We start from the raw sequence: 18,180 nt of genomic DNA, 5'->3' as shown, positions 1-18,180 counted from the left end.
GTATGAGAGCATTGAATTTGCTGGGGACACCCAAACTTAAAACTAGAAGAACCCCTTCTCCCACTGCCCAACTGCATTGCTATTCCGGGAATACCCAGCGGAAAAACAGGTACAACCCTACAACGTTATGGTTGGTCAAACAAAATACTGCATCGATGCAACAATGGCTCAAGCTTAACTGGTAGATCTCGGTCAAGGACTTGTGGAAGTTGTATTAAATATTTTAACCTTACGAGCATGTATACATAGAAAAGCAAAGAAAATTAGACTGAAAAATCTCTACAACCGAGTGTATCATACTATTATTATTAAAAACAAGTCTCTGGTTTCATTTTTCCATTTTCTTCATTCAAAAGCGAACTCAGGGACAGGGGGAGGGGAGCATGACCTCTAGAAATCAGAACCAGTGCCAAAGTGTTGCAAGTCTGGATGAGTTCCTCCACCAGGTCTCCTAGGCATCCTGCAAAACATTTCAAGAAAACAGAAAATTGTCAACTGATGGCAGGGGAGACTTGAGAGTATAGCACCTACAATGCCGCAAATCTCAAGTATGCTGTAACACATATCCAAGAGTAATCTAAGGGCTGTGCAGATAGCTAGGCAGCTGGTCCAGTTCAGTTTGGCTGGTCGACCAACAAATCATTGAGCAAGAGAAATGACAAATTTCCCAATTGCTTATGCAATAAACTTGGTGGTGACCAATGTGATTCTTGACCAAATTAGGGCATTTATACACTATCTATTCAAAGAAGGTGGTTGGCAAACCTAGCATCAGTGAGAGACCTATCATCATTGAACCAAAAACATAATTTCAAAAAAACCATTGCCATGAATTTTGGGTTCAGTCATGCTTAAATGTTAAAAAAACATGCATGACAAACTAGGTAAGTCTATTTAGCTTGATTTAACAATGATAAGTCCATCCCAGTGAAGAGCCAGGCTTCCTGATCTGGAAACTTTGATCTATCACCTAGGTTGTATACAAGTGCAGAAGCAAATTCTATCTGGTTTCAAGGTCCTTGTTCAACAAAACAACATCATGCCTGGCAGAATGTAAAATGAAATCTCAGACAGCCAAAGTAGCAATCAACCTGGGTCATAAACCTAATTGACGACATGTGAAGCGATCTTGTTTTAATTTTCACGATTGTGGTGCACTACAACGTGTTCCTTCAAATGCTAACTGAAGTTAATGAACTTAATTCTATTTCCAAGAGTCCCTCAAGCACCATATAAATAAAATGTTATTCCAACTTCTATCTCATTCTTCTGAAAGCTAAAACCTATTGTCTGGAATTTAGGTCTGCCAGAACAACTAAGAAGTGTAATACCTAGAATCCATGTGATTGGATAACCAAAAATCGATTCTTACTCCCTATAGCATTGCATAAAAAATCCTACTTATTCTCTTCCCAAAGAACCCTAATACAAGCATTATAATTCATCAATAAACATGGCACATCAAAATAAAATGACTTCAAAGATACACTGCCTTTCTAAAATCTCTCCCCATAATCTTCCCTCTCCCAACCACCCATTGTCTCTTTAGCTTCACCAGCACAGCCATCCACTCTCTCCCACCTATTTTGGGATATTCTAAGGTGTGTGCCTGTGCATGCATCACAAATGTCACCACCTGTAGCAATATAAATTCCACATGGATAGGTTTCATGTTTTATTATTTTCCATAGCAATTGAGTTATTTAGTTCAGTCATTAGCAAACCCAAAAAGGAAAAAACAAAGGAAAAGAAAAGGAATCAATTTGTTTAAAAATACCTGGTAAATCTATTAGGCTCAAAACCAGGAACACCAGGTGGGCCATAAGGATCAAATCGAGCACCAGGTGGAACACCTCTGTTTCAAACAAGCCATCCAATATTAAAACCCAGCTCAAGGAAAAATTCCTCCAATGTGTGTGTGAGAGAGAGAAAGAGAGGGAGAGAGAAAGAGAGAAAAAGAGAGGTTAAAAACAACTTACGGTTGTCCTCCAGGAAAGCTGGGGTCTCCACCTACTCCACCAAACCAGCGAGGATCATTAGGTCCTGTATCCACAAGATAAAAGCTCTAAGTTGAACAAAAGTTTGATGTGTTCATATGCTAAACAGTTCAAAACAAGACTGGTATTACAAACCTAAAAGCATGGACCCACTACCAAAATCGCCCCTGAAAGAATTAAAACAAATAATAGAAACACTAGTCAGTAAGAAAGTGGATGGTCCAAGAACTGCAATGCTAAACCATGAATCAGGAATGTCAACAGACCTGGTAGGGTACATTCCAGCGCCAGGTCCCGGAAAGAGATCACTGCCACCAATAGGATTAACAGGAGGGTATACAAGTCTACATAGAAAACCCAGAAACAGAGACACAAGTCCCAAATTAGATGAGTATAACAGAAACAACCAAACAAAGAGCATCTCTATCACATATCCTATAAACATTTCAAAGCACATGATTTGTGACTCAGAGAGGATAGGGGCAAAAACAACCTGAGATAGGCTGCCTGCCTCTACAGTTTGATGCCCTGTATGATTGGCATATTTGTACATATAAAGCAAGTAATGTGCTCATATTCCTTCTCCAGTGAAAATCAAAGCATGTTTTCCTTTAGTGGATACAAAAGTTGGAGAAACACTAAAACAAATGCAAAACAAATACAGGAATTGATAATCAGGACAAGATTATTTTCTCTAGTTCTTCCTTTTCCTTTACACCTCCCAATAATTTTCATAAATACAGAGACCTGCAACTAATAAAATATACTTCATCCAAATACCAATGGCAATGGCATAGGCCATGCACTGCCCATGAAGATCCAAACACCTAGACATTGCCTAAATGCATGCTAAGCTGGCTCCACCTATATCAAAAAGAAGAATCTAAAAACCAGACACAATTACTACAGCTTTTTTTTTTTTATCTCATATATATATATATATATATATATATATATATATAGAGAGAGAGAGAGAGAGAGAGAGAGAGAGGGGGGTGCACAGCAGGGAGACAGAAAGGAAGGGATAGAAATTAAATCAAAAAGTTGGACTCTAAAAAAAATCCATTAAGAAAATTATTGTCATCATGCATGTATACAAAAAATTCAAAACAGTCACATTCCAATAAAAACCCAAGTCATTTTGGGCACAGCAGGTCATTAATAACCTATGTACCATAAATGAATCAAGGAAAGATTACATCATTATGTTGCAAACTACAAGTATGAATGAATTAAAAACATAGTTTTTCAAAAAATACCCTGCGGGATAGGTTTGAAGATGTTGAGGCTCAGCAACTCCCATGCCAGGCTCGTTTAGGTTCTGTCTCTGTCCTGGTCTTGTTTCTGAACTGCAAACACACACGCATTCACAATAATCAGTTAAAAGCAAATTGAGAGACAATTGTCCTCACTGAACAAAATTTTATGTCCCCAAGTTGGTTCAATATAACCAACCACCCAAACAGTTGAAAGCAAATTCAAGGTTCTCACGGCACAAAATTTTGTACCTCTGAATGAGGAAAAAGGGTTTTCCTTTTTGCCAAAAAAGAGAAAGGCTTATTTCATGTTTGATAGCAAAAATGAGAACTTTTTTTTTTTTTTTTTTTTTTCAAGAACAGAAAAATGAAAATGCTCTGGAAAACATGGCCTGTGGCAAATTATGAAAAATTGTCTCAAAAAAAATTTCCTTGTAATTTATCATTGTTAAAAAATATCGAAATCTTGCTTTTGCATTTTCAGACATGCAAGCACTTAAACAATTGAAAACAATCCAAAAAAGAATTGTTCTTCATTTCTTTTCCAAAATGGAAGTAATTTGTCCAAGATTTATATTCTGCAACCTAAAAAGGTCCATCAAAAGATATGATAAGAAAATTAATTCAAAATCAATATCCATGCGAATTCACCTCTATCACACCCCAACTGACAGAACAAAAGTCATGGGTTTTGGAATATCACTTAGAAAGGAATGAGATTTAGGCAAAAAAAAAAAAATGAACAGGTAAATAAAGTAGATAACTTGGGAGTTATCAGTGGAAGAGGTAGGAATGAGAATTGAAAGAAAGATGGATAGCATAGATCGGTGGAAATGGAAGAATAAGAAACTAGGGCACTTAGGTAGGAGCAGGATCAAAATAAAAAGTTCTTCCAATGGCTGGCTCTTGTTTATTGGTGTTTAATCACATGGGTACTTTGCAGACAGAGTTTAGAGGACCATGGAAGAAAAGATTCACAGTAGGAACCCAACAGAGAAGGAAGCTGGAGAGCAAGGTTAGATGGTTAACAGTTTAGTTCTTTTAGTGCAAGACATAGTGTTTGATTGACAGAGCATTGAAAAGGAAGTGGAGTCAGCTCTAAGATTTAACAGGCAATAAGGTCCCAAGGCTAGATGGGTTAATGATGGCATTTTGGAACCATAAGTTGGGGTACTGAAAGGAGCGATTACAAGTGTTCTAAACAAATTACATGCATCTACGTACTAATGATGCATTCCTTGTATTGGATCAAATGAGAAGAGGACTAGATCAGCTTCAAAAACTCCACATATAAATTTTACTAAGGAATATGTACAAGTTGACAGTACCTATAAAAAAAATTACAAGTTGACAGCAAAGATTCATGCACATCGGAAAGGAAGTAATTGGGGAAGTGGTCACTTCTTTCACAATACATTCATTTCCGATAGGTAAAATAATGAGAAAATGCACAATCATTCAAAATGGAAAAAACAGTATGTCAAGCAAAACTTTCACTTTTCATTTGTCTTTCATCATCCTCCTTATGGTCAAAATTCAACGAGGATCCTCTATCCCCTTATCTGTTTGTGTTAGTGATGGAGGCTCTCAATATTCTTTTGAAAAAGACAGGGACACTTCATTTTAGGCTTCCAGGTAGGAGGTAGAATAGAGAGGGAGGAGATTTCTCACCTCCTATTCACGGATGATTTGCAAGCCTTTAAATTTTATTTTAAAAATCAATTAAAATATTTTAAATTTTAAATTTATTTATTTTTATATATATTTACAAATCAATTGATAGATAAGAAATTAAATTTTAATTGAAAGGATAATTTTTTTCTTCCATTTTTAAGTATATCTTCGAAAATTAATAATCCTTTTGGATATTTATAGAATTTTTTATAATTAAAAAAATTAACAGTTGCTATTTATTATGTATCTTAAAAAGAACAAAAGAATAGAAAAGAAACTTAGTTTTATTTTTAAAAGTAATTAATTAAATTAATTTTAAAGATAAAATTCTTGATAAAAGCGAATCGGTTCATGTGAGGGAGGTCCCTAATTTTGAGGAGCTTGCCTCATTGTTGGGTTGCAAAGTGGGGAAACTTCAAACTATTTATTTAGGCTTGCTTTTGGGTGCTTTGTTCAAGTCTCCATCTGTGTGGGATGTGGTTGAGAAGAAGTTCCATAAAAGGTTAGCCGTTCAAAAAAGACCATCTCTCAAAGGGTGGTAGACTCACTTTGCTTACAAGTGTTTTTTGCAGTTTGCCTATCTATTTTATGCCTCTTCTTGTCATTCCTAAAGTGGTGGCTTTAAGATTGGAAAAAATTCAACGGGACTACTTGTTGGGGGAAGGAACCCTCGAGAAAAGAGAGCTTTGACCCAAAAGACTACGTTTTAAAAAAAAAATCCATAAAGTACCCTCATTTCTAAAATAATGTTCAATCTAATGTGTTTGCACCACGTAGATTGGCACGTCATAAAACCGTAGTTGGTAACTACGGTTTTATTTTTTAAAAATAGTCAAAACCGTAGTCACCAACCATGATTTTAACTTTAAGTTTAAAACCGTAGTTGGTGACTACGGCTTTAACTTTAATTTTATATATAAATATATATTTATATATATATTTAACTTTAATTTTTTTAAATAAAATATTATATTATTTTGATTTTATATTGATTAAAAATATGTAAGTGGTGTAATAAAAATATTGAACTTTAATTGATTTCATTATTTAAAGAATAGTAATATATGAAATTAAATAATTGATGTCTTTAAGGGATTTTTAAGAGAGAGCCATGGGAGAGAGAGAGAGAGAGGGAGTGAGAGAGAGAGGGGGCGTGAGGGCGAGTGAAGGCGCGTGCGACGGCGACAATGAGGAGTCCGGCGAGGCGAGTCGAAAGCGGTGCTTCTCGGTGGAATCTAAGACCTTCAAGCTTGCTCTCGACGAAAGGAAAGGACGGCGTCAGATCCTCATCGTGGAGAAGAAGAGGGGGGTCTCGACATGGGTTCGCTTAGGGCTGGAAAGCTTAGGGTTTTTTAAGGAAGGGTTAATCCATTGTATACGTGACGAAGAAGAAGGGAAATGGGAGAAGGAGTGGAGAGAAAGAGGAAAGCGGTTCACCTTGGCTCGGGGCTCCAACAGCGCGGGTGGCTTTTTAAAGTTGGGGGTGGTAGATCTGGAACGCAGAAGGTTCTGCATCTTCTTACCGAGAGGTAGGAGGGTCAGAAAAGGTTGGACGGACATGGCGGAGATGATCTGTCAAATGGAAAAGCTGGCTGGAAGAAGAATGGAGATTCAGGAAGATCGGGCCGGCGGAAAAACCTCTCCGGCGAAGTCATACGCAGAAGCAGTCAAGCACTCCAACTGGAAAGGCATAAATGCGATCAAGATGAAGGTCTCGAGGGAGGAGTTGGCCGGAAACTTACAGAAGTTGGAACACTGCCTTGTCGCGAGCTGGAAATCCAACAAAAAGCAAGAAGAAAATATGGAGAGGCTGGGGAGGCTTTGGGCGAGCTCGTGGGGCTTAAAAAGCAAGCTAGGGCTGGCTAAGCTGGAACGAGGTAAGGTCTTGTTGGAGTTTGAAGATATAAAAGAGGCTCACAGAGTGGCCTCATCAGGGAGCAGAGCAATAGGAGGAGTTCAGTTGAGTTTAGACCGCTGGAACTCAAAGACGGGCTGCTGGGTAGAGGAGGTGACGATTCAGGAAGCCTGGCTTAAGATCTTTGGTCTGCCAATCTCGTTATGGAGCCCGACGATATTGAAGAAAATAGGGGATGAATGTGGGGGATTTGTCGAAATTGATGAACGGACAAGGACGATGGGGGAAATTCAATGGGCTAGGATTCTGGTCAAGCTAAGAGGCGATATTAGACCGAGTATGTTAGAAATTCAGGTAGAGGAGGAGGTCTACTCCTTGTCGCTGTGGTGGGAAGTTAGACCCGTGGTGAGAAGGAGCTTTTCCGCGGCGGAAAGCACCAGGAGAACCAAGGTCAGGGATGAGGTGCTTTCACGCGCGGAGAAGAGCGTGGGGAAGGATTTGAGAGGAGCGGGAACCGAGGGATTGCTCCTACCAGACGATGGGAAGGCTTTGCAGGAGTATGGGCCGGACTTAGGGCCCGGGAACCAAGCCTATGGCCCGTCGTCTGGGAATTGGGATTACTCAAATGGTAAAATGGTTGGGTCGTCTTCATATGGCCCAAACAAGTTTATTAAGGAGCAGGAGAAGGAAGGTGGGCTGGTTAAGCTTGATGGGCTTCTGGGCCGAAAATTAAAAGGAAAGTCAAAGATGGCCGGGGAGGCAGAGACAGGCCCATCTAACTGGGCTGCTGAGATGGGCTGCCCCTCTAGTGCAGAATTGGATGGTTGGGAAAGGGAGGGCCCAATTGCTGCCCAAGAGAAGGCTGGTCTTTTGGGCTGTGTCGTCTCTAAAATAGGATCCAGTCCAGAGGATCCATTGCTGTGTTGGGAGCCAGTAGAATCAGAAGGGATCAGAGGGCTGAAGGCCTATCCTTGACTGACCGTGCGCTTAAAGAAGAAGCCAAGAGGTATGTCCTGAGTTCCAATCTTAAAGGAAACCGGGCTATGGGGGATTCTTCTTCTCCTTCTTCTAATTTTGATCGGGCTCTAGAGGGGGAGTCTTTTGATCATCCAGGGGGTTTAGAGGAGGAGTTATGGGGGGATAAGTCAACTTGGCTAACAGTCTATGAGGGGAATGTCGAAAAAGAGAAGGGATCCTGGAAGTTGGGAGAGGCCAATAAAGTCCGAGGCAAGGCTAGGGGCAAGGAGGGGTATGCTGATGCATCAGAACCTCAAGTCAATGAAAATGAGAAAGAAGAACTATGGGAGGATGGCAGTTTAGCAAAATTTAGTGAATTTCTGGGATTCTCTACGGAGGGGTTGGAGAGGGAGATACTGAACTTTCTGACTAAAATCAGAAAGAGGAGGGAAAAGATTCACAGCAAGGAGCTCTTGGAGAAAACCAAATTCGAAAGGGAACTAAAGAGGCTGGAATGCTCCGTCAATTACGAGGGGGGGAATAAACAGAAAGGTCCTGTTCAGGGCAAGGGGGATCAGATGATAGTTGTCCAATGAAGCTGAAGATTATAAGTTGGAATGTGAGGGGAGCTAATGACAGCTCTAAGAGGAAAATTATTAAGAACTATATAAGGAGTCAGAGGGTGGACCTAATGTGTATTCAAGAAACCAAGATTCAGGAGATGTCGGAAGGCATTGTGAGAAGCCTGGGTACAGGAAGATTTTTAGACTGGAGAGTCCTTAATGCGGAGGGGGCTGCGGGTGGCATTTTGATTTGGTGGGACAAGAGGGTCTTGGATATATTGGATTGGGAGGAGGGCCTTTTTACTCTGTCTTGTAGATTCAAGACTATTGAAAATGGGGCTACTTGGGTTTTTACGAGAGTGTATGGTCCTTTTACTAAAGCGGAAAGGGAAGGTATGTGGGAGGAACTTGGGGCGATAAGAGGTCTTTGGGACGATCCTTGGTGTCTTGGTGGGGACTTCAATGTTATTATGTTTCAGCAAGAAAGGAGTAGTCAAAGTAGAATCAGTTCAGCCATGAGGAGATTTGCAGAGACGGTGGATGAATTAGAGCTGGTGGATTTGCCTCTACAGGGGGGAGAGTTCACCTGGAATGGGGGTTTTAATAATCAGGCGTGGGCGAGGCTTGACAGATTTTGTCTCCCAAAGCTGGTTAGATCAGTTTAATGGAGTCACTCAGATCAAGTTATCTCGTCCAATTTCTGACCATTTCCCAATCGTGTTAGAGGGGGGTGGAATTAGTAGAGGCCCCACCCCGTTTAGATTTGAAAATATGTGGCTGAAGGTTGAGGGGTTTAAGGACATGGTGAGATCATGGTGGCAGGAGATTGAGGTCAGGGGCAGCGCTAGCTTCAGATTGAATGTTAAAATGAAGGAAATTAAAAAGAATTTGAGAGTTTGGAACAAAGAGGTTTTTGGGAGGCTGGAGACCAATAAAGCTGCAGCATTAGAGCAAGTAGACCATTGGGATAGGGTGGAAAGTGAGAGAAACTTGACTGTGGAGGAAGCTGACTTAAAAAAGGAAGCCAAGGACTCATTTAAGAAATGGGTGCTGTTGGAGGAAGCCCATTGGAGACAGCATTCAAGGGAGATTTGGTTAAGGGAGGGGGACAGAAATACGGGGTTCTTCCATAGAATGGCTAGTGCACACCGAAGGAACAACACTATGGGCAGAATTAAGGTTAATGGGGAGTGGCTGATAGAGGAGCAGGAGGTGAGAGAAGGAGTTGTGAACTCGTTTCAGCAGGTGCTTTCTGAAGACATGGTATGGCAGGCGGATATTGGTAGCATCCAGGTGGATTGCATCAGCCAGCAAGAAGCAGAGAGTCTGGAAGTACCATTTTCAGAGGGTGAGATCCATTCGGCATTGATGGAGATGAATGGGGATAAAGCCCCAGGCCCGGATGGCTTTACTGTAGCCTTTTGGCAAAATGTATGGGAATTCACAAAAGAGGAGATCATGGAGATGTTTAAAGAGTTTTATGAACATAATGCCTCTGTTAGGAGCCTCAACAACACCTTCTTGGTGTTGATCCCTAAGAAAAGCGGGGCGGAGGACCTGGGAGACTTTAGACCAATTAGCCTATTGGGGGGACTCTACAAACTTTTGGCTAAAGTCTTAGCTAATAGGCTCAAGAAGGTGATTGGTAAGGTGGTATCTGGCGCTCAGAATGCCTTTGTTATGGGAAGACAAATTCTGGATGCTTCCTTAATTGCTAATGAGGTGATAGATTCGTGGCAGAAGAGAAAGGAAAAGGGTATTATCTGCAAATTGGATATAGAAAAAGCGTATGACAGCATCAATTGGAAATTCTTAATGAAGGTCCTCCAAAAAATGGGCTTTAGGATCAAGTGGGTGGGATGGATGTGGAACTGTGTGTCTTCTGCTAAATTCTCTATTCTTGTTAATGGAGTGTCAGCTGGGTTTTTCCCTAGCACTAGAGGGCTTCGTCAAGGGGATCCTTTATCCCCTTACCTCTTTGTTATGGGAATGGAGATTCTGGACGTCCTTATCAGGAGAGCGGTGGAGGGGGGATATCTAACAGGGTGCAATATTCGGGGTGGTAGAAGATCTTCATTGAATATCTCTCATCTATTTTTTGCTGATGATACCATTGTGTTTTGTGAGGCGAGCAAAGAGCAAGTATCTCATTTAAGTTGGCTTCTCTTTTGGTTTGAAGCGGCCTCGGGACTTCGTATTAATCTAGCCAAAAGCGAAATCATCCCAGTTGGAGAAGTGGAGGAGATTCTTGAGTTGGCAGCTGAGTTAGGGTGCAGGGTGGGGTCTTTGCCCTCTCACTATTTGGGGCTCCCCTTAGGGGCCCCCAATAGGGCTTCTTCTATATGGGATGGAGTGGAGGAGAGGGTCAGGAGGAGACTTGCTCTTTGGAAAAGACAGTACATCTCCAAAGGGGGGAGGATCACTCTCATAAAAAGTACTTTGGCTAGTATGCCAATCTACCAACTGTCTATCTTCCGCATGCCCAAGGCCGTTGCTAAAAGAGTGGAGAAAACCCAAAGAGATTTCCTTTGGGGGGGTGGACACTTGGGAGGAAAAGTTCATCTAGTCAAATGGGATGTGGTCTGTTCAGAAAAACTCAATGGTGGGCTAAGGTTAAGGAGAATAGCCACATTAAATAGAGCTTTGCTGGGCAAGTGGATTTGGAGGTTTGCTTGTGAAAAGGATAACCTTTGGAAACAAGTAATCTCTACGAAATATGGGCAAGAGGAACATGGATGGAGGCCTAAGAAGGTCAATGGAGCGGCGGGAGTAGGGGTTTGGAAGGAGATTATGAAAGAATCAGATTGGTGTTGGGAGAATTTGGCTTTTATAGTTGGGAAAGGTTCCAAAATTAAATTTTGGAAAGACAGATGGTGCACTGATACTCCGTTGTCCCAATGTTTCAACAATCTTTTTGTTCTAGCTGCGCATAGAGATGCCACGATTGAGGAAATGTGGGATCAAGATTCGGGCCATGGAGAGTGGAATCTTGTTTTTGAGAGGGACTTTAATGACTGGGAGTTGGACATGGTTGGTGATTTGCTCAATACTTTGAGGGGTCATAGGCCTGCATTGGGGGATGACTCTGTTAACTGGAGGCAAGGAAGGAATGGCTTTTTCAGGGTTAAAGATGCTTATAGACTGTTGGATAAACCTAATGCCACAGTGTTTCCCGCAAAGAAAATATGGGTGGATAGGGTGCCAACTAAAGTCTGTTTTTTTGCTTGGAAGGTCACTTGGGAGAAGGTGCTCACTCTGGATAGACTTCAGATTAGAGGGGTGCAACTACCAAATTGTTGTTTTTTGTGTGGCTGTGAAGAAGAGAATGTAAATCATATTCTTTTACACTGTATAGTGACTAGAGTCCTTTGGGATATTATTTTTGGGTTGATAGATATCAAGTGGGTCCTACCAGAAACTGTAAAGGAGACTCTTATCTCCTGGAGGGGCTCATTTGTAGGGAAGAAAAGGAAAAAGATTTGGAAATCCATTCCGTTATGTATTTTTTGGACGGTTTGGAAGGAGAGGAATAGATTAGCTTTTAGGGGGGGTGAGTTGAATATTCAGAGATTAAAGAATTCTTTTGTTTGTAACCTGTGGAATTGGGCCAAAGTGTATTTAGATGAGGAGTCTTTCTCCCTTATAGGTTTCTTGGAGTGGATAGCTTCCACTTGAGGGGAGGTAGTTCTTTCTGGTCCTTTTCTTTTTTGGGCTATAGCCAGCTTGTATACTCCCTGTATGCTTTGTGGCGATTAGCCTTTTTAATGAAATCCTTGCTTACTTATCAAAAAAAAAATAATTGATGTCTTTAATTTGATATAAAAATATATTTTGATAATTTTATTAAAATATTTGGCACTACACTCAATATAAATATAATTAGTTATAAATATACTATTTTATACCATCATAATGAAAAATATTATATTATTTTGTAACTTTGTGCAAAAATTAAAGGCAATTATGCACTTGTACAAAATATAATATGACTTCAAGTGGGTAAATAATTGAAAAATTACTTAAATACAACAAAAATATTTTTTTTTTCCATTTTTTTACCCACTTGAAGTCATATTATATTTTGTACAAGTGCATAATTGCCTTTAATTTTTGCACAAAGTTACAAAAAAATATAACATTCTTCTTTATGAGGGTATAAAATAGTATAATTTAACTAATTATATTTATATTGAGTGTAGTGCCAAATATTTTAATAAAATTATCAAAATATATTTTTATATCAAATTAAAGACATCAATTATTTAATTTCATATATTACTATTCTTTAAATAATGAGATCAATTAAAGTTAAATATTTTTATTACACCACTTACATATTTTTAATCAATATAAAATCAAAATAATATAATGTTTTATTTAAAAAATTAAAGTTAAATATATATATAAATATATATTTATATATAAAATTAAAGTTAAAGCCGTAGTCACCAACTACGGTTTTAAACTTAAAGTTAAAACCGTGGTTGGTGACTACGATTTTGACTATTTTTAAAAAGTAAAACCGTAGTTACCAACTACGGTTTTATGACATGACAATCTACGTGGCGTAAACACATTAGATCGGGCATTATTTTAGAAATGGGGGTATTTTATGGATTTTTTTTTTAAAACGTAGTCTTTTGGGTCAAAGCTTGAGAAAAGACCTCACCTAGTCAATTGGTCTTCCATCTACAAAGATAAGAAACAAGGAGGGTTAGTATTAGGGTCTTGTCCTCTCTCAATAAAGCGTTGCTTGAAAAATGGTGTTGGAGATTTGCTTTGAAAAGGGAATAGCTTTGGAAATAGGTTATAGTGGGAAAGTTTGGGTAAGAACCTAGAGAATTGTGATCTCTTGTAGGGATGGAGGGGTATGGTGTTGGCTTCTAGAAGGTGATGAAAGGAGGTTGGGAAGACTTTTAAGGATAGGATAAGTTTATGGTTAGCAATGGAAGAAGAACAAAATTTTAGCATGATGTTTGGCGTGGGAATGCTCCTTTAAAGGACTATTTTATCTTTTGCTTCTAATAAAGATGCTAAGGTGTGAATGCTTGGGAGGTCATTAGTAGGCATGTTGTGTGGAACCCCGGTTTCACAATACAGTTTCAAGATTGGGAGACAGTATTGAGGAAGTTACTTAGGAGGCTTCAAGTGCTTAGGAAGTGTAGTGAGGATGAAAACAAGTTGATTCAGAAAGTTAGTACGAATGGAAACTTCTTAGTAAAATCTTTCTATTCTTTCTCAGAGTCAAATGGAGGAGTGTCTTTTCTCTCGAAGGTAGTGTGGGGATCTTGGGCACCTTTAAAAGTAGGGTTTTTTTTTTTTTTTTACTTGGGAGGTTGTTTAGGAAAGGTTCCTAACCTCAAATCAACTTAAGATAAGAGGTTAGGTGTTGGCTAACCATTATTTTTATGTACGAGTTCAAAAGAATCAACTAATCACATGTTAATCCATAGTGAAAAACTAAGGGGTCTTTGGCATTTGTTGTTTTCTCTCTTTGACTTATTTTGGGTCCTCCCTTTTCTTATGAAAGAATTGCTTAAGAGATGGCAGGGGAGTTTTGTTAGCAAAAATAGAAAAAAGATTTAGAGGATAGCCCCGCTTTGCTTGTATTGGATTCTCTGGTAAGAGAGGAATTGAAAATACTTTGATGGAATTCAACGCTAAAATCAAGCACAAAAGGACTTTCTTATTTGTATCCTTTCCCAATGGACTCACCAACATATTCAAGATGGTCCTATTTCCCCATTAGATTTTATTGATTGGTTGAGTGTGTGTTAGTGAGAGTGTGTTTTGTGTGCTTGTTTGAGGTGTTTTGTTTTTTGTTTTGGCATCCTTTGTATATCTCCCATATACTTGGGGTGTGCCCCCTAGTCATTGATTGACGTCTTTTATATATTCTTGTTTGCCCATAAAAAAAAAAATGATCTCAATAGCATATCTCTCATTCATATAACATCTTCTCTTTGTTGGAGAAACAATTACACTTGCTTCAATCTTTGATGCCTAACTTCAATAACATTTACCTAATGTTTCCACTTCCATATATATCATTGTGTCTCATCCTTTCCTTTTATCATCCATTTTTAACATTGAAGAGCCTTTTAAATAATAAAGTTAATATTGTTTTAAAAATAAAATAAAATATTATTTTTATTTAAAAATACTAAAAATAGTCAGGCTTGATTGTATGAGTAACATAACCCGTATATTGCACAGCGTAATGGATACACTGAAGATGGGACTTAAGATGGGACATGTAGCAGTCATTCTGGTAGTTTTCTTTGAAATATGTACCACACCATATCATGTATAATAAGTGCTTCCCAAGTGTGTTCCCAGTTTCCCTAGTATAAAGAAGTTGCAAGAGCAAGATCCAGTACCAACTAAGTTTATTACCTGGTGGGTTTATCAGATGAACCATCCAATTTCGACAAAATGTCCTTATCCAGAGTCTTCACGAGCTTATCCAAATTCTTGAACTGCCCAGAATAATTGGTACCCCCATTTTCAGCAACACAGTCCTCAACACTGCAAGAAAAATTCAACCAGATAAAGCAATTCGAAAATAATAATAATAATAATAATAATAATAAATAAATAAATAAATAAATAAAAGAAACACCCCAATTGAAAAATAAAAAAGAAAAAAAAATGAAGACGACTTTAAGAAAAGGGGAGAATAACCCACTTGATTTCAAGATGGATCGGCTCAGAAGCCCCATCGGCCAAAGCAGCAACAAGCAATTTGTCATTCATAACGAGACACTTCACCAACACTTTTTTGGAACCCTTCTCAGGGTTGAAATATACGAAGGCATAATCATCCTGAAGTTCGTTCCATCGCTCAATCCCCACTTCATCTATACACCCAATTAACCAAAGCACATATAGATATGGATATAGATATAGATATAGAGAGAGAGAATTGAGAGAGAGAGGCGCACGGACCTGTAGAGGTAGAAGAGAGAGCGGTTTCGGAGAAGGCGGGGTTACCGGTGGCAGTGAGGAGGTAGCCGGAGGAGATGAAGGCGGCGTGGACTGCGAATGCTACTTTGTCGTGAGCGTTTCTGAAGCTGGGTCTTGATGCCCTAATCACCGCCATTACTGATTTCTCTGTCGCCATTGTTTCTCAGATGGAGTGCTTCTCAAGCTATGTCGTGGGTGTCGAATGATATTCAGCCCAATGCATTTATAGCTTTCCCTTATATAGGTACTCTAAAAAATTCCCCAAAAATACCATTCCATTTAACATATTTTTTTAAATTATAAGGTAAAATAGAAATCTTTAAAAAATAAACAATAAAAAAAATAAAAAGTAAAATCTAAAAGCGAAGATGGATAAGAGCAAGCTCCTTGCTGGACCTGCGTATTGGCAGGTGGCATGCAGTGCATCTTCATGGGCCTTGGCCCACCCGAAACTGCGTGTCAAGATGATTTGCATGCCACCTGCCAATCTTACCTACCACACATTTCGTGTTCCTCCTTCACTTATGGGTTGGGCTTGTGACATTGACTAGGAAAGCCCAACTCTGTATCAAATTCAACCTAAATTGGGTCCATCTTTTTCAAAGCCCAAATTCAACGTCTTGGCCCACCTCACTCCCTGGTAGCTGCCTTACTAGAGTTTCACCGGGCCGTCCCTTTTTCCCATGACCCACTAAAAAAAAAGGCACAATAGCATCTAGGAACTCCAATCGGTTGGTTGGCTCGGATCGGCAATAAAGTCGAGTTGAATTTAAATTATGAAACATTTAATTCAACTTTAATTCACTAGTTGTCATATTATAGGAGGTATTCCATGTAAATCCATCAAAGCTCATTTCATTTAGAATTTGGGTTGAGTTGGTATAAAATGACAAAATTTAAATTTGTCAGTTATAATATTTTCAAATTAAGTATTAATCAATAAAAAAAAAATCAAATATTCATAATTGATTTAAATTATTATCGATTAAAAGTTATTATAAGAAATAAGTTTTTTTATCAATTTATAAAAATTGTTCAAATATGACGCTTTTAAATTAATTTTAAAAGTTTTAATATAAGATAATTCAAATGATAAAAGTTGGAAGAGAGCTTTTCAAGAGAGACTCAAACTTTTTTAAATTGTCAAAAGAAATTTTATCAAGTTCTTTATTTCAAAATCTCAAATTTTAATTTCTAAAATCGAAATTTACCAAATACCTATTTGATCTGTGATCAAGTTATTTAAACTCTTAGTCCACATTATTCAAGTCATACTAAAATTGAAGTCATACTCATAATAGTATAAAAAATTAAGTCAAAACAGACATGCAAAAACTCAAATTGTATTAAGATTCACTTCATACTAAGTTTCAAGTCAAGTCAAAATCCAAATAATGCATGAGGCTTAACATAAGTTAAACAAAAATTTAAATTAAATCAACATTCAAATCTAAACCAAGTCAAGACCCAAATTAGGTTCAAATTATTCAAGATGGAACTTTTTAAAATCATTGATTTATAACTAGAAAAAGAAAAATTACATAACAAAATGGTTATTATAACCATGTCCCTCTTCAAATAAATAAAATCCATAAACTCTAGGTAATTGAGTTGGATTGATTTCATCCACAATACTAAATTTTTTATTATCAAAATTAGGTTTGGGTTAAGGGTTATGCTTGGATTGTCAAAACTTTGGCCTAAATCCACTCAAATTAAGTTTGGGTTGTAAAAACTTAACCTAAGTGAGTATAAAAAATAACCACCCAAATCAGCTCAAATGTTGGGTTGAGTCGGCCCAAGTTTCACCCCTAGCGGATGGATGTTTAAGGCTTCCCATTGCAATTAGTAGTCTTCCACTGTTCTACAGCCAGTTGGGTTTCCCTAATTAAATATTCTTGCGTTAGGAACGTGCACGATGCCATGAATCACGTTAATAATCATTGATGCTAGCTTCATATGCATTAGGGCTGTGAGGTAATTTAACATTGTGTAAATTTCAAACATTTTAAATTCAAGATAGATGCCTATTTTTATGCAAGATGATATTATTTATGTTTCATTTACAGTTTTTATCAAGGGTGTTTGGTAACATCACTCATACATGGGTATGGCTACAGTATTACAACTAAGTAAGATCGGCAGTACTATCGGAATTTTTCCTTCCAGTAGCGCGAATGTAACAGAAAACAGCCACCAGGAAGGTGGTGGCAAGGCCCCCAAGGATGACTCCTCCTCCGGCTATCGACTTATCCATTGAATGGTGCTGCTTCTTCACTAACGCCTTCTCACCCTCAACTATTTTATTTTCTTCATTCTTTGGTTCAATCGCAGCTGTTTGATCAGAAGAAGAACCCATCTCTTTCGTTGAATACTGCTTATCTTCGCTTCCAGGCGCTCGAGATGGGCTGAAAGCCGGTGCACCGGCGGACCTGACCAATCTGGAGTGGTGCCTGCCAAGCTTCCTTATCACAGGTGCTCTGGCCGTGCCTTGTTCATGGGCATGGGAGGGACTAGGAGCCACATTGGGGTTCTGAGATTTTTCATGAGCCATGGCTAGAACAACACAAGTATCTGCTAAGATCAACCACAGAAGAAGGAACCGAGCCATTATGGGTAATCGGGTTTGGCAAATGCTTGTGTTTTCTGAGGCTATGCAGGTTAATTGATTGTTGCTCTGAGTGTGATTATATAGGTGTTGGCATTACGAGATCATGAGACCGTGTGGTTGATGGAAATTTCCCCTCCCTTGGATTTCAGGAATTATTTATTCAGTTTTTTGAATGGTTTTATTGGATTGTCTACAGAGTGGGGAAAATTAAGGAACTTACACGTGGAAGCAATAGAATATTAGCCATACAACTGTGATTTCAATCAAGGGAACAAGATCTGTATCATGTTTATTTGTAAAC

The 18,180-nt window shown here is 38.7% G+C and overlaps 2 protein-coding genes across 2 annotated transcripts; both read right to left on the bottom strand.

Moving 5' to 3' along the window:
• Window positions 1-36: 36 nt before the first annotated feature.
• Window positions 37-15,481, bottom strand: LOC117920447 (probable proteasome inhibitor). Its single transcript, XM_034837984.1, has 9 exons — window positions 15,251-15,481; window positions 14,991-15,162; window positions 14,699-14,830; window positions 3,257-3,346; window positions 2,264-2,341; window positions 2,133-2,164; window positions 1,980-2,043; window positions 1,778-1,855; window positions 37-460 (listed from the first exon to the last, which is right to left on the bottom strand). The coding sequence occupies exons 1-9, from the start codon at window positions 15,423-15,425 to the stop codon at window positions 391-393; spliced, it is 891 nt and encodes a 296-aa protein (XP_034693875.1). The 5' UTR covers window positions 15,426-15,481; the 3' UTR covers window positions 37-390.
• A 1,800-nt stretch (window positions 15,482-17,281) lies between these two features.
• LOC117921222 lies at window positions 17,282-17,889 on the bottom strand. Its single transcript, XM_034839054.1, has one exon. The coding sequence runs from the start codon at window positions 17,877-17,879 to the stop codon at window positions 17,397-17,399; it is 483 nt and encodes a 160-aa protein (XP_034694945.1). The 5' UTR covers window positions 17,880-17,889; the 3' UTR covers window positions 17,282-17,396.
• Window positions 17,890-18,180: the final 291 nt, after the last annotated feature.

Source organism: Vitis riparia, chromosome 8 (genome assembly GCF_004353265.1).
Source record: "Vitis riparia cultivar Riparia Gloire de Montpellier isolate 1030 chromosome 8, EGFV_Vit.rip_1.0, whole genome shotgun sequence".
Classification (NCBI taxonomy): Eukaryota; Viridiplantae; Streptophyta; class Magnoliopsida; order Vitales; family Vitaceae; genus Vitis; species Vitis riparia.
Note: the sequence above shows the minus strand (reverse complement) of the source record. Positions and strands in the feature narration are given on the sequence as shown.